The sequence below is a fragment of the Vespula pensylvanica genome, chromosome 17, assembly GCF_014466175.1.
Source record: "Vespula pensylvanica isolate Volc-1 chromosome 17, ASM1446617v1, whole genome shotgun sequence".
Classification (NCBI taxonomy): Eukaryota; Metazoa; Arthropoda; class Insecta; order Hymenoptera; family Vespidae; genus Vespula; species Vespula pensylvanica.
Window position 1 is genome coordinate 1,212,352 of NC_057701.1, and position 16,845 is coordinate 1,229,196.

At 32.3% G+C, this 16,845-nt stretch overlaps 2 protein-coding genes across 8 annotated transcripts in view; one reads left to right on the forward strand and one right to left on the reverse strand.

The window, feature by feature from the left end:
• LOC122635117 (RNA-binding protein 25) overlaps positions 1-14,694 on the forward strand; it is a 56,401-nt gene extending 41,707 nt beyond the window's left edge. Inside the window, exons 1-12 of one of the 4 annotated variants that reach the window (XM_043824944.1) lie at positions 5,062-5,214; positions 6,006-6,148; positions 7,115-7,469; positions 7,616-7,810; positions 7,887-8,002; positions 11,825-12,042; positions 12,233-12,851; positions 13,006-13,432; positions 13,561-13,779; positions 13,854-14,029; positions 14,114-14,260; positions 14,372-14,694. In XM_043824944.1, coding sequence (XP_043680879.1) covers positions 6,041-6,148; positions 7,115-7,469; positions 7,616-7,810; positions 7,887-8,002; positions 11,825-12,042; positions 12,233-12,851; positions 13,006-13,432; positions 13,561-13,779; positions 13,854-14,029; positions 14,114-14,260; positions 14,372-14,464 — 2,673 coding nt within the window. In that variant the 5' untranslated portion in view covers positions 5,062-5,214; positions 6,006-6,040 and the 3' untranslated portion in view covers positions 14,465-14,694. Of the gene's footprint in view, positions 1-5,061; positions 5,215-5,302; positions 5,533-6,005; positions 6,149-7,114; positions 7,470-7,615; positions 7,811-7,886; positions 8,003-11,824; positions 12,043-12,232; positions 12,852-13,005; positions 13,433-13,560; positions 13,780-13,853; positions 14,030-14,113; positions 14,261-14,371 lie in introns of those variants that run through there. The other 3 variants (XM_043824941.1, XM_043824945.1, XM_043824942.1) reach the window with 3 other exon arrangements.
• LOC122635120 (serine/threonine-protein kinase VRK1-like) lies at positions 1,021-4,692 on the reverse strand. Of its 4 annotated transcripts, none has more exons than XM_043824952.1 (10): positions 4,249-4,692; positions 3,735-3,902; positions 3,528-3,653; positions 3,233-3,429; positions 2,880-3,123; positions 2,615-2,815; positions 2,282-2,502; positions 1,863-2,110; positions 1,625-1,773; positions 1,021-1,417 (listed from the first exon to the last, which is right to left on the reverse strand). In XM_043824952.1, exons 1-10 carry the CDS (start codon positions 4,289-4,291, stop codon positions 1,341-1,343), a joined length of 1,674 nt encoding a protein of 557 aa, XP_043680887.1. In that variant the 5' UTR covers positions 4,292-4,692; the 3' UTR covers positions 1,021-1,340. The 4 variants fall into 4 exon arrangements, with proteins under 4 accessions (XP_043680887.1, XP_043680886.1, XP_043680889.1 ...); XM_043824951.1 differs by having other exon boundaries at positions 3,735-3,905; XM_043824954.1 differs by having other exon boundaries at positions 3,735-3,994.
• Positions 14,695-16,845: the final 2,151 nt, after the last annotated feature.

The following is a 16,845-nucleotide window of genomic DNA, read 5'->3' on the forward strand; positions in this document are numbered from 1 at the left end:
TTTTCCAATTAAACAATACTAATAACGAATCAGTTAATAATTAACAAATTTTGATCGATTCTATAGAATTTAGTTATCGTACTTTGGATGGCTTAATCGGTTTTCTCTTTTTTCTCTAATCGCAAATATTTTTCTTTAACCTTGTATAACTTTGATAAAAGAATAGCAAAACACAACTTGTTGTTTATTCGATGTTTCATTGTTTATCGTTTTCAAAAGAGATAACCAATGTCCGGTTGAGTTTTCCCAGAGTGGAGAAATTGGCACGATAAATGCACATATATATATATATATATATATATATATATATATGTATATATGGCATTTCTATATACTACAAAACAACACGTTTCCTCTAATGCGATAAACAAATACATAAATAAGACAATGAATGATTTTCTTTCTTTCGAAGGAATCGATTATCATGAACGTGTATGTTTATTTAAAAGACAATTACTATGTCAGCGCTACACAATTTTTATCAGACTAACAAGCATTTTGTTCGGTGGAGTAATATTTTTCCTTTTTTTTTTGTAAATCCTTGTTCTTTCTTATATATATATATATATATATATATATATATATATATATACTTTTTGTTCTTTTAATTATTTTTACAAGATCGTACGGTACTACGAGAATTATATCTTTTTTTCATTTTATGTTTGTTTCGATGCGATTGTTAATCGCTAAATTAACACAAGTTTCTTTGATTTGTTCTTTGCTTAAAGAGATATAATGAAGTTATACATATTCTCCAAAATCATTTTTATCTCTACTTATACTCTATGTGTGTGTATATATAATCATTTACTCACTATACAAGCATTTAAAAAGATTTTACATTCATCATAATTTTGTTAAGCAACAACAAAAAAATTAAAAATTAAAAAAAGTAAAAAAAATTAAAAAAAAAGAACACAAGAAAAAGAAGAAAAACGATATTTAAACAGTCTTTCACGTGACGATACGATAATTTCGTTCCTTGTACAATTTCATTAAATCAAAAATCACGATACAGAGAAGTGTAGTTTCTTTTTTATTCGTCGATTAACGCGAAACTGTCTCGACGGTACACATTTGTTTTTTAATAACATTGTACAGTGAACTATAACACAGTAATGATGTTAATAATAATAGATCAAATTTTTATCCCATCGTGTGAGGAACGTCGAACATTAATTATTATATAAATCTAAGTATAAGCTAAAAAAAAAAATTATATAATACTTATTAAGTATATGTCTGATAATAAAATAATCGGAGAGGCAAATATATTGTTCGATAACAACAGACATTTGAGATTGATCGAAAAATTTTTAGCGTAGTAGCATAATGTCTTATTTTTTTCTTTGTGCGTTTCTGCTATTACTGGAGCTATTTAGTATTTGATCGAACTTGTCATGATTTCCTAGACCTATAAGAGAGAAACATATATTTTTTACATTAATAAAATGATCTACCGATATATCATAAATGAGATACAAATCTATTTACTACACTACGTACTATTTACTATTACTATTACTATTACTACGTACTATTTACGTATTACGTTACTCGATCAATATATTATAGATATATACATACAAGAAAAGAAAAAAGAAATCTTTTTTATTCTTACGTTTTAATTTTGCCACTCGAGAACGTGTTATACGTGCCGTACCAGAGGTATTAGAATTAATAGACGAAATCAAAGTCTCCAATGATCTCTTTTTCAAACGTGCAATTTCTTCCATCGCCGGAGTCATCCATTTTGCTTTACAGTCAATGCTATCTCGACAAAATGTGTGTTCATATAACACTTATATAAATTAATTTTTAATTAAATCAAATAGATCAATAAAAATTGTAATGCTTACTCTACTGATCGTGACCTATGTTTATATGCTCCTGATTGTCTCTCTTTCATTCTACGAATAACATCTAACATCGCATAAGTGGGTAGCGATGGAATTGGCGATGGTGGTGGGGACGGTGGTGGTGTCAATGGAGTTGGTGGTGTTTGTACACTAATTTTTGCTAGTCTGTCTGGATGAAATGCCAATACTTCCTCCCAACAGAATTTTTTTGGTTGACTTTTCGATTGCGTATTTCTTGTTATCCGAATCTGTAATATATTGATAATATCGTGCAATTAATATATATTATATTATATACTTTACTTTGTCCAATACCTATATAAGTTGAAAAAACATCAATAGTTGGAAAAACAAGAAATATACGTATTAGTAACTTGATAGTATGAAGTTTTATCAAATAATTTATATCTCTTAATCACCTCGCCATTTACGGGTCTGCATGGTTTTCGTTCTCGTAAATATGGTCGCCTAATCGACGTGGCACAAGTATTCTCATTGGACTCGTGGATATTGAAGAGACACGTAGGAACTTTACTTTCTTGATTGGTGCCAGGGTGAAATAGACTTCTAAGATAAGAATAATTTGGTTTGCTTTCAAAATCTAATTCTGTAATATACTTCATATATTCCATAAGAGCAGCTGTGTAGAAAACAAATATATATATATATATATATATATCATATCAGTATATTTTAACGAGATTTAGCAATTATTGTATCACCATACGGCAGAATAAAGTAAAACTATTTACATGGATAATTCTTTCTGGTTGGGAAACATTTCTCCATAAGTAGAGATAAATTTGATAATAAAGCTTCCTTTTCAGCATGAACTTCTTCCGGATCTATTGCTTCGGATAAATCATTACTATCTTTTTCCCAAGGTAATTTACCACACATCCATTGTAATAAGTTATATCCTAATGTTTCAAGATCTCCTCTTCTTGAGTGTGCTGACAATATATGAAAAATTAATTGACGTTATAAGTTATAAAATATAACGAACAATATACGCACTTCCATGATGCGCATCACGAGACGTAAATTCCAGGGTTCCTTCGTGTGCTCTTCTTTCATCGTGAACAAATGGTTTATGATTACCAGCTGTTGTTCTAAAGCGATAAGCCAATCCATAATCTACCAAGTAAGCTTGAGATCTTTCTCTCACTACACTTTCTTCATAAGGAGCTAATAAAATATTTGGGCCTTTAATATCTGCGTGAGCATATCCATGACTATGAATGTACTCTAATGCATCTAGCTGTAAGATTAAATTAAATAAAAAAGAAAGAGAGAGAGAGAGAGAGAAGAGATTTAGTTTTTTTTTTATTCTCTTAATAATAATATCAAACGTAAATGTATTATCTCACCATTTGTACAGCTAAATTATTAACAAGTCTAGTTGGTAATTTTCTGTTATTTGATATAAACAGTTTACCAATGTCTATACCATATCTTGGTATCACTAAAAATCTATAACGTTGTCCTTGATAAACATGAGATCCAGATCCTTCGTAAGTTGGAACGCCTATTCTTCTTTTTCTTTGTGTTTTACACCAACTTTCAACTATGATAAACATTTCAAAGTAAAGTATTAAAATTTGGAGATAATTTCATATGCATTATAAATCTATTTAAAAAATTATAATGACATTAATTGCTTACTCATATGTTTCCTAGATACTCTAATATAAAAGTTCATCTCAACAAATAAAGGTCCATTATTATGTGGTTCAATTTTAATAACATATTGTGCATCATCGCCTACTGGAGATGTAATATCTTTGGAAGCTAAAAAAATACATTTCTTTTATTAATCAGTTCACATCTCGAATTTATTTTAATTAAAGATATTTTTTATAAATTTCTTACCTAAATATATATCGCCAAATCCACCGTATCCAATGCTACTACCAAGTCTCCATTTATTCTGAGTGATATCTGTAAGAATCTCATTTGCTGGTAATTTTGCTGGCAACTTACAACCTGGTGCTGCTATTCTTTTAACAGGAACTTCGTCTCGTCCTGGTGCCATTCTTACTGCTTGATCGCAGAGAGAACATAATATTTTATTATTAAATATGCTTCACATAAAGCTTAATGTTTAAAAACATAGTTGTATGTAGATGCTACTGTAATGTACAAAAAGACTAACATCATATTAAAGGAATATATATAAATCTATATATATGTATATATACATATACATATTACTTATATATTTATGAAATACAAAAATATAAAGCAGTATAAATATAAACAATTAAACATTCATTTAATATCAAAGCTATTATAATCATTATACCAATAAATTATCATACAAAACATATTTATATATTATCGACTAACACAATCAAATTTATAGTATACATTCAACTACACTTACATTGTTTACTTTTTTTCAATTGTATATTTTGTATAGAAAACATAAACTAATGTCACTACGAATTATGTTTATCTATTTAATAGAAAAATTGACATACAAGCGTAGATTATATTCTAATATCATACGCAGCACAAAAATTATTATAATAACAAATATTATAATATTTAATGTGTTAGTAGTTAAATATAAATGAACGTAATATTGAAATGATAAGTTAGAGTGGAATATTCACTCTGATTGTTTGATAATAAATGACAAATAAATAATTTCTCTTTTATCTTGCCAACGATATTGAATCAGATATCGTTTAAAAAAATTATAAGAGAGATTTTCCAGTTAAAATAATTATTACTAAACAATGGATAATTATACACTTTGTTTTCTTTCAACTGTAACGGTTTAGCGTGAAATGTACGCCATTCAACTTTATAATACATTGCACTGCCATTTCATGAACCAAAGTAGAAAGTATTGAATAGAAAGGAATGCAAGTACCTTTGTTCGAATACCAAGGCGCCATCTTGCGAAAATGAATTTACGACGAATCACAATAAAGGATAGCATTATTAATAAATTTCTACCTTCTTTTTTTCTAATATTTTAACAATATAATGTCAAATAATGTTATTAAGAGTTTGAATAATGTTTATATAACGAGAATAAAATTGAAGTTTTTATAATCGCACGTGCACATCTCCGAAAAAAGCGTCATATTTTTTTGTCATATTCAAAAGTAACCAATCAGAATCGACCAATCAGAATCAATCGAATGTACAAAATTCTTAACAACGAGCTCGTAATTTTTTTATGGAATCTAATTAATAGTTCATTGAGATTTTTCTATTTGTTACATGTTAAGTTATAGTTAAATCATGTTAATTACGTTTTATGTAACGTAAATCGTTTGTGAATAACTGATATATCGATGGTAAGAAAAGTTTGATGGGAATTAGAAATTTCAAGCGGGTAAGTGAAACATCGTTAAATATTATTATTAATTGATTTGTATTGAGACAAGAAAAGCTTCGTTTATATTGATATCCGTTAATAAATAAGAAAATTCCCTACAATTATGTTAGCTATTCTGATTCTGAAGCAACTTTCACAATGGTAGAATATGAAGCTTTAATGGAGGAAGTATACGACGTGATTATTCTGTATGACCGTTGAAATTTAATTTGCGCAATAATATCTTTCCCTTACTTTATCGACGTATTTAATAGGATGACGCGAATTTGTGCGAAACAATGATTGACAATATTTTTACATTAGAAAGTTTCTTGTGTAAGTACGAAGAAAAATAATGTCTGTGTGTTTCCGCGTTTCGTCATTTTAATGGTTAGGATCTGAAGGCATCCATTATTCTTCTTTGATATGGCATCAAAACGCGATCGGTAGTGAAAATCTAACTTTGTCAGATTTTTCGTTTGTTCTCGTTTTTAATGAGAATGTTTTAATCGATTTATCATTAAATTTTTGCATTTCCTTCGATACTAATATATTATGTATATTGATATATGATTATAAAAGAATACAAGAGTTATTACATATTAAAAATGTATTGAATAACTTTTTCATTCTTTCCAGGTATTTATTTATATTTGCAAATGCAAAACCATTATATAATCTGTTTTGTTTTCTACTATGTTGTTAGCGTAAGATGATTATAGATTTTTTTTTTTCTATATTTTCTCCAAGCGTGTCGTGTGGTACAATCAGTATTTACATTTTAATATTCCATATTAATTCTTTTGCAGCAAAAGCACTGCCATAATTTAAGTTAAAGTACATTATGTCTTATCCTGGACAACCACCCATGGGGATACCAGGCATGCCTCCCATGCCATATATGGTTGGTGCTCCACCACCTATTATTGGCGGTGTAATGTCTATGGCTCATGTAAGTATTTACATTTAATTAATTTTTATTTATTATATTTATGCATGATCGTTTTTATCAGTGTAGTTATATATTTTTATGCCATTTTCTCTTAAAACATTATTCTTTGATGTTGTAATTACTATAAAGTAGAATTTCATTGCATTTATACTATACTTTTCATAACTATAAATATCTTATTGCTATAATTTTATCGTTTTAATAATATAATAGCATTGATTAATTTTTCTTCCTACTTATTTTCTATCTAATAAACTATTTCTATGAGTAATGACATTTGTATTTGGTGATAATAGATATAGATAGATAATTAATATTAAACTTTTCTTACGTATATGAAAAATGATGCATTTCTTATAATGTATATATAATATTGGGTTAAATGCAGAGGTATATTTACCTTAGCATGTATACATTTCGGTTAGATATCATTATTCTTTTTCTTTAGATAGAATTTAGGTTAATCTATAATCGCTAATGAGTTTGCTTATGAATCTTTCTATATGTTGCAATAATAATATCTTTATTGAGAATGAAACTCTCTCTCTCTCTCTCTCTCTCTCTCTCTCTCTCTCTCTCTCTCTCTCTCTCTCTCTCTCTCTCTCTCTCTCTCTCTCTCTCTCTCTCTCTCTCTCTCTCTTTCTCTCTATCTATCTTTCTTTCACTCTCTTTCTTTATAAAGAATTTATTGAGAACTGTTTAATAATAATAAAAAAAGAATATACGTATAGTTCTAAGACTATTATAAATATACTGTTCCAATAAAATATATAGCATGTGTATGTCTCTTCAATTAATTTTCATTTGCACGAGCAAAACAATGTAGGAACAATTTTTAGTACCTGATGTTCAAGTGTACAGCAAGAGATAGAACGCAAACTAATGCACAATTAATGGGAGGGGACACTATGCAGTGCATGAGTAGAAATGTGCATTATTAAGAAAGCTACCATTTATAAAACATAGATGATTCCAACACCCGTATCTGCGATGCAGACCTCAGCACCAGCCGTACGTTACGCACGCAATCAAAATCGACACGATAATAATCGTCGTCGCGAGAGAGAATCTGGACCACCAGTAACAGTTTTTATTGGCAATATAATGGATAGAGCGCCCGATGTAATGATACGACATATTTTGGGGGCCTGCGGCCATGTTCTGTCATGGAAAAGGGTACAAGCTTTTGGATTTTGTGAATATGCCGGTCCAGATGCAGGATTAAGAGCAGTAAGATTGTTACATGATATGGAAATAGGCACAAAGAAGCTTGTTGTTAAAGTGGACGCTAAAGCTAAAGTGGTACTGGATCAATTTAAAGGTATTTAAACAATCTTTTTACTATTGATATACATACATATACATATATATATATATATATATATATATATATATATAAAATAATTTAATATACACACAACTAATTATTTGATGTAAATTTTAATGTTTCTACATTATGATTTTTAGCAGAGAGACGGAAGAAACTTAGAGGAGGTCAGTCACCTTTACAAGATGAAACACCAACTGAAGGTATAGAGGGAGAGGAAGGTGAAGATTACATGGATGAAGGAATGAGAGTGGTAGATGCAGATGCATTAGCACGTATTAATCAAATTATTGCTGAACATGCAGCAGACTTGGAAATGGCTCAAGTTGCGCCAGGTATATTAATTAATTTATTAATTTTAATTAAGAACGATAGAATATCTATTATAAATGTTTACTGTATCATTAATAGAAGAACATCAAACCAAAATGGTCGCCAAGTCTTTAAATTTGGACGATGCAGAAATTGAAGAGAGTAAAAGAGATTTGATAACTCGAGAAATCGGCAAATTCCGGGAAGTAATGAAGGTAATTATTTTGACATATGTAATATGACATTTCTCTTGATTTAATTCCTATTTCTTTGCTCCTGTTTTTGAATATATCAAATATGAAGGCGCTATGAAATACGGCATGTTGATTGGGGTACAGAATAACTGAAAGAATTTTAAAGCACACAATTTGTTACTATTTATGCATAATTTTTATCTGTGAAGCTTAAGAACATTTGAAATTACAAACGTTTTTTATTTTCTTTTTTTATACTTTTTTTTTTTTATTTTCTTTTTTTTTCTGATAAGGATATATCTTTCTGGTATTAAATTATAACATTTCTAATTTTTCATTCGGATCGATTTCTTATAATCATGGAACTAATTATATAAAATTCTATTCATTTATTTCCGAAAATAATCAGTAAAAATATTGAGAATTCCTTGAATGATTAGTTTGTCCGAATATATCTTGTTTGAATTTTTAAAAAGAAGGATAACTGTATCAAACATCATTTCTTTCCATATACATAATATATAAATCTAAATATAAATTTTTTAATAAATATAAATTAATTGTTTCGTGGTTTTGTTTGATTAATTTAATTTAATGTAATTTGTTCAAATGTATATGAGAGCAATTTGCATTCTTGCAACTGAGCTCTTTAAAAAATTTGGAGTAATTTAGTAATTACATTTTATTTAATGCACAGAGAATGCATTTAAATATTGTCTTTATATAGATAAATTGAACGAATTTATAATGCTAATACTCTGTATAAAGAGATTCTGTATGCCCGATTATGTTTATATTTCATACCAGTTGATAATGAAATTAAAGCTCACAGCGTATGCATAAATCTATATATGTATATATATATATTATATATATATATATATTATATGTATTATGTATATATATATATATATATAATACATTTGGATATACAAGATGGACAATAAGTATTTATAAATAAAATGTAGTTTTTAAGTACTTTATGGTAAAAAGCGCGTGTGTGCTATCTTAGCTCTAAATAATTGGAGCCGTGACTCGTTGCTATAATTATAATAACAGGCAGCGTGCGTCGCACACAGCAAACGCACACGCCTAGGAATGCTGTGTGTGGGGACCACCCTTTCACTCACTCATTGGCTCTGAAGGGAGTCAATCACAGCACATCCCTCGTATTTTCGCAGGCAGCTGCAGCCTCGTCGGTAAGTCAGAGTATATCCAACCAACAAAACATGAAAACAAGAAAAATGAGCAAAATTCAAGCAGGAGAATCTTAAATCTCCTCGACACGCTGACATCACATAATTGACATGTGTTTTGTTTTCATCAAGAAAAATCATATCGATTCATCAGAGATAGATTTCTACTATTTTGTAGTTATTACATTTAGAATATATGGAAAGCTGCACTTCTCATTTGACAAAAATATCATTTTATCAACTTGTTTCTATTTATATATAGATACATCAGGCTGTGATACTAATAATATCGTTCATACGATTACGGGCATGTCTAATAGGGAGTTAGTTATCTTAGGGAATTATTAGATATTCAGTATCATTACTACAGTAAATTTTGTAATAATTTCTTACTTCATATCTGTTTTATAAACTTCTCTATCTATTTTATATTAACGTACATACATTCTAGATGATATCAGAGTTAAGGAGTGGAGATGAGATCATTCAAGGAAAACATACATGGCAGTAGATCAATATTTTGAGATTTTTTCTTGTATTAGAATATGATCAAGAGAAAGGGAATTGTTAATGTTTGGAAATTATCTTGCGCGTCTATATTAACACGTAGTTCATCCCAATTCTATTAATGGCAGAGAGTATATAGGTTTTTATTGGTCACATACATTGGACAAGTAATAGTTACTGTTAATGTGAAAGAAAAAATAGTTAGACGCTGACAACTTAATGTCTCTTTAGATAGAACATTAATAGGAGCGAGAGTTTGCGAACGTTTTACACAATGAAATGATTTTATCATCACAATGGCGACTGTTCAGTTGTTGTCTTTATTTTGTGTAAACAGCTTCTGTCAGCGTCTCGATCAGACATGTACGTAGTACCTAGGTGCGCGCTCCTCCATTCTCCGGTACCACCACACTGACTGACCAAGTCAACTTCACACCGTGAGTAAACTCCACAACCATGAGCAAACACAGCCATTCGGTTCTTGTAGTTTTGCTAGTCAACTGCCCGTCTGAATCCCTTTGGTCATTGATATTCCGTATTTCAAGAATCTATTTTCTCCTCACATGTGCATCTATTTTTATGCACTCAGTTCCATTATAATTAATAGCTTAAAACTGTAGATTACTGTGTGGAGATTATAACAGTTTCTAACTCATATAATTGTTTTTGAATATACTACACGTTTATGTTAGAATTAGTTCTAACGGATTTCTTTCTATCTCTTTTTCTTCTCATTTGTTTTTCTTTCCTTTTTTCTCTTACCACTTCGATGCATAATTTCGTTCCGTTCATTATCTTTATTTTATACAAACATAATATGATTAATACGCAATGAAGAATATAATTATGTACTAAACAAAAGTTAGATACTAAATTATATGGCTTCTGTTACTTAATAATTTTCTTTTGTAATAATAGCGACAATTAATGATAATCACTCTCCAAACAGTAATCTATCAGTGTTATCAGTACTAGTGTATCAAATAAGGGTGAAGCATACTAATCTATTTCTAAGTCGATTTGTGGGTAACACGGAAAGATAAGGGTGAGCAAACTATTGTGCATTTGATATCCAACAGTTTGCTGCATCAGCTGCCGCGTATAACCATAACCAGAGGAAAACAATGTTGACAGACGTGTGACTACATATTTCTTGGCAAATGCAAATGATGTTTTGATGGATACCCTTCTCCATGATGACTTCGCTTCTGATTGGTATAATATTTTCTAATAATTATTGAATTTGGACAAGAATTCTTATTATTCACCCCTTTCAACTATATTTTATTCCTATATATTAGTATTAGAGAATCTGTTTACAGGCACATTTGCAATGTTGTAAGTACATTGGGTGGCCTCTACGATGCGTCTGTTAGTTTTTAAGGTATCTAGGGTTAAGTAGAATATAAGAAAAATTACATGCTTGTTCCAAAATTTGTACCTGCACTTAGGTAATTGATATGTAAACGAGATTACGTGTAAGATGCTGCTGAACGAGCATGCTCCAGTGGAGTGAGTATACATCATTGACACGAACAGTTTTATAAAATAATGTTCAACAATGAATCATTGTCCACAACTAGTAATCGTTTGTTATCGAGAAAAAAAAATAACAAAAGAGAACAAAAATAGAAACAAAAGACAATTACGTTTCATATCCATTTTCTAAATTTCTAATATCCAAGCAGATGCATCTATCTTACATACATATACATATATATATGTGCATTTATATATATATGTATATATATATGCATATATATATAGCATCGTTTTGCTGGACAGTGAGAAAATACCGATAAATATACTATTCTCAAACGTATTTTATTATTCATTTTTTTATATATTAATTGACGATACATCCACGAAGATTTATAAATAAAGAATTTCTTATTAGTTATTAAAAGCTTCATTTATATGTTTTTTTACTCTACACCTGATTGCGGCAATAGAACGACTCATCTTACCCACACGTTTCTTTTCTTTATATGTCAATATACGATTGCTAGTTTTTTTTTTATCTTTTTTTTTCTTTTTTTACTTTCTTTTTTCTTTTTCAATTAAATTATATTATACATCAGCCCGATAAGCATGTTTCGACTATCCGATCTCATCTTTCTCGCGTTCTTGTGTTTTATAGAAGCAGGAAGAGGAGAAGGCCCAAGTAAAACGTAAAAAAGAGGCTGTCGAAAAGGAGGAACGAGAGAAACGCGAAAAGGAACGAAGAGATAGACGAGAGGAGGATGGAGCTAACAAGGATGATCAGGAAGGCGAGCCTGGTAGTAGCCCTACGTCTCATAAAGGACGAAGTAGTAGTACAGGTAGCAGTAGAAGAGATAAGCGTCGTTCTAAATCCAGGTAAGAAGGAGATAGAGGATAGAGACACGAATCATTTTAAATATCGATACGATTTTTAGTCTCTCTGCGTACGACGACGTACGTACGTACATACAACATATCATTTGCATGTATTTACGAAGAAACGTATTGAAATACGTATAGCCATAGGCATAAATAAAAATTTATATTTATATTTATATTCTTGAAGATCAAAAGAACGCGAGAGAGATCGGCAAAGGAGCGAGAGGGATCGTGATAGGGACAGAGATCGCGAGAGAGATCGCGAGAGGGATCGAGAGAGGGATCGCGACCGTGAGAGAGAACGAGAGAGAGAGAGGGAGAGGGATAGGGAGAGGGAGAGAGACAGAGAGAGGGAGAGAGAAAGGGAAAGGGAGGAGGCACGAAAAACAGAAAGAGAAATAATGAGAGAAAGGGAGGAAGAGGAGGAGGCTAAGGAGAGGAAGAAAAATGAGAGGAGAGCTAGGGAAAAGGAGGCGGCTTATCAGGAACGTTTGCGAGCATGGGAAACTCGGGAACGTCGTAAACAAAAGGAATACGAAAAGGAGACAGAAAAGCGTAGGGCGAAGCGAGAGGCGAGAGAACGCGAGGCAAAAAGATTGAAGGAATTTTTGGAAGATTACGACGATGATCGCGACGACGCAAAGTATTACAAGGGTAAGGAATTGTCTCGACGTTTGGAGGAACGTGCTTTGGAAGCCGAAGCTGATTCGAGAGATCGCTGTGCCGAAAGACAGGAATTGCAACGACTACGCGATAAACTTTATGCCGATGCCTCGCATCCCGATCCTGCTGCTGAATTCGAAAGGGTAAATTTTGGATTCCATCAGTGATAATACCGATATAACGTGTAACGTACGAAACGGGATGAGCGTTTAATTTTTTTTTTTTTCTATTTTTCTTTCTTTCTTCCTTTCTTTCTTTCTTTCTTTCTTTCTTTCTTCTTCTTCTTGTTTCCTTTAGCTAAAAGCAGAGAGGGAAGAACAGTATAAGCCTAAACCAGTGATTACTATTATCGACGAGGACGATGAAAAGATTGTGAAGAAAGAGAAGGAAGTAGTAATGCCACCTATAGAAACCGAGCCAATCGAAAGTGACAGCGACGACGGCGTTCAGTTCGATGATGCGTCTCAACCAGAGGTACCTTCGAGGACACCTCCGCGTCATCATCATCATCATCGTAGGCATCATCGTCATCATCAGAATCATCATCGCGATGGCGGCGAAGAGAACGAGGAAATGGTCGTCCAGGCCGATCGCGAGAATCAGAAGGATACTAGGTCCTCGCCGATGCATCAACCGGTCGGTACCCCAGTTCAATCGATTCCGCCTTCGTTGGACGAGGATTCGCGTATGTCACTCGTCAACGAGCCGGAAAAAACAAGCGGCAGTAGGTTTTCATTTTTCGTTTGTCCATTTTTTTTCTTTTTATCTGAACGACTCAACATAAGCGATTTTATTATACCATTAAGGAACACTGACCTCGTTAATTCTCCATTATCTTGTTTTATTGTTTAGGTAATTTTGTTCCTTTCGCGATGGGAAGCGGTGGTACTCGGGGAGAACATACCGTTGGTAACAAAACTCCCGCTAGTCCTGGTACAGCCGTTAATACGAATTCTCAACAGGCTAATCAGACTAGAAAAAAAGGTCGCATCGATGTGAAGGACGTTTTTAATAATGACGATGACGATGACGGTACTAATAATGCGAGGAAACGGAAATTAGTTCCTCTAGGTAAACACGCTAATGACATAATCGATATATAACGATATAATTTTATGATACAATGGATATATGTATATGCGTAGATTATGGCGATGAGAAAAAGAAAAAGGTAAACGAGGAGACTCCGAAGCCTGGTAAAGAAGAAAGTACAAAAAGTCAAGAAGAAAAACGAAAACATATAAAGTCTCTCATCGATAAAATTCCTACTGATAAGAACGCGCTCTTCGGATATCAGCTCGATTGGGCGATAATAGATAATGTTAGTGTCGAAACATTTATTAAGTTTTATTTATTGCGTTACATTTTTTTATCCTTTTTTTTATGTATATATATTTTTTTTTAGACATTAATGGAAAAGAGAATAAGACCGTGGATTAATAAAAAGATCATTGAATACATCGGAGAACCGGAACCCACTTTGGTCGATTTTATATGCAGCAAAGTTATGGCTGGTAGTTCTCCTCAAGGTATACTGGATGATGTACAAATGGTAGGTGTATTCCGTTTCTTCGTACAAATGGATTTTATTTAGAAAAATTAATGCCATTGCAAGTATCTACTTTCGCCCTTTTTTTTCTTTACCTTTTTCTTTCTTTTATAGGTATTAGACGAAGAAGCCGAAGTGTTTGTAGTTAAAATGTGGAGGTTATTAATTTACGAAGTGGAGGCGAAAAAGATGGGTTTAGTTAAATAAATGATGTAACATCTACAACGTTACTCGATTTACGATTTATATTATACATAAAATACCTTTGATTACAGTATAATCTGTAGGTTGCGAATCCCACGCACGTTACTAATGTATCATTTGTAGGAGTCTACGCTAGACAAGAAAAAAAACGACGTGTTGCTTAATTAAATAGGCGAGATCTACGTGTGTAGAAGTTATATTGTTAAATACAACTTGTAATTACGATTTGTAAATTTTGAGTTCTCTTCAAGTTTGCTTCGTCAATCGATCATCAAAAATTGAAAGGTAAGTATTCTTCGCCGTGAAAAATTTTTGATATTATATATTCGTCTTCGTAGTCATTGAAAAAATATTTACAAGAGAAACAAAAAAGATATTTAATAATGATAACGCAATTAATCCATAGAAATAAATAGAGGATCTACTCTTATAATATATTTAATATAACTTGACCGTGGGCATTACGTATAACATGTATACATTGTAGATATATATATATATCTTTTATAAATTTTTAAAATACGCATACGAAACGGAATTGATCGTATATATCAAATTAAATATATACGTTAATAGAATAAAAATTCAGTCAAATAAAAATGTCGAAAAATTCAGTCGAATAAAAATGACAAATGCGCGTATACTTACAAAGAAATTTTTTTCATTATTGATACGATTTTCACGTGTCTACTCTACTACATAATAATGTGCATAATAGACATAGAACTTCATCAATGAAATTTCCATCTACGAAGCAGCGATATCGATCAAGGAAATCGTTCTATTATCGCACAACTACGTACATACATACATACATACAACGTACATAGAAATTAAAAACTAAAGATCGGTGATTGGTCGTCGTCCAAATAATTTTTATCCACGCACAAGTTCGTCAAATGTAAATAAAGGAAAGGAAGTTTGAATAAAATCAATTTTACATTACGACAAATCTCTTGATATATCTTTCTTTTTCTTTTAATCGCAATGAAAATGAATATTCGATAGGCCATGGTATCCCCTTTTTCGTTCCTTTATTTGTTTTATTTTGTTTCGTACATTCATCGTTTTTCAATGTTCAACCCCTGAGCGAAGAAAGTCAGACATATTCGTCTAAGGGGGTTAACGAGTGGGTAATAAAAGTAGAGCGAGAGAAACAGAAAGAGAAAGAGGAAAAAAAAAGAAAAAGAAAGAAGTAGAGAAAGAGAGGGAGAGAAAAAGAAAAAGAGAAAGAAACTTCTGTAACAAACTGAGCGTATATACGAGGAGCGTATCATCATAAATAACGTTTCGAATAGAGGTGCGAAACGTATACAGGGATGCATAATACGTGAGTGAGAAGGAGACGACGATAATAGAAAAGCTTTGGAAACTCTTCGAAAGAGAAATAGAAAAAGAGAAAAAGAAAGGGTAGTGATCTTGGGGTGGTACGCAATCGTACCGGTACAAAGAATCCATAAAAGGTGGTTGGGGAGACGTTTTTCCTGTAGTACCAAAAAAGTAGGAGACACTTTGGGTAAGGCGACTGTACCCCTCTCTGTGTCTCTCTCTCTCTCTCTTTTTATCTCTCTCTTTCTCTCCCTCTCTCTTATTCTCTCTCGCTCTACCAGTGAACACAATAACGCCCTGCTATTACCGGAGAGCTTGTATTAAGTCCTCGAAAAAAAGCTTTTATGCACTTAACAACAAATAATACGAGAAGTGCCGTTAACGCTCGAGATATATATAGACGACGGCGACCACGAGCACGACGTCGTCGACATCTCTCTTTCTCTCTCTCTCTCTCTCTCTCTATTTCTATCTCACACACCGTTCTTTCTGAAAAAGAATTTTTTTGCTAGAGGCTGCGACACCAGCAGTAGCAGTAGTAGCAACAGCAACAGCAACAGTAGCGACAGTGGCAGCAACAGCAACAGTAGTAGCAGCAGCAGTAGTAGTAGTAGTAGGAGAAGCAGGTACATTGCTCGGCCGAGCACACCGTCTGATAATTTCTAGGGATCTTGAAAGACCGGCCCGACGAGTGAAACGACCGTTTCGACGCCATCAGCGTCGACTATTGAAAGAGAGAGAAAACGAGAGAGAGAGAGAGAGAGAGAGAGAGAGAGAATGAAAGAAAGGGGGTGAGTGGTACAAGTCAACCCCCTCGAAACGTGCAACTTTCTTCCGGCGTAGTCTACTCTCTCTACTAGTGGATGGAGTCGCCAGGGTTCGCGGATACGAACTTTCCGAAGATAAAGTAATATTATTTCTGCTCGAGTTAACGAGCGAGTCGACATAGACGACCGTCTCTCTTAGGTATCGAAGGGTAACTGAAAGACAGAGAGAGACAGATAGAAATAAAGACGGAGATAGAGAGAGTAAAGGAGGAAGAGAAGAAGACAGAC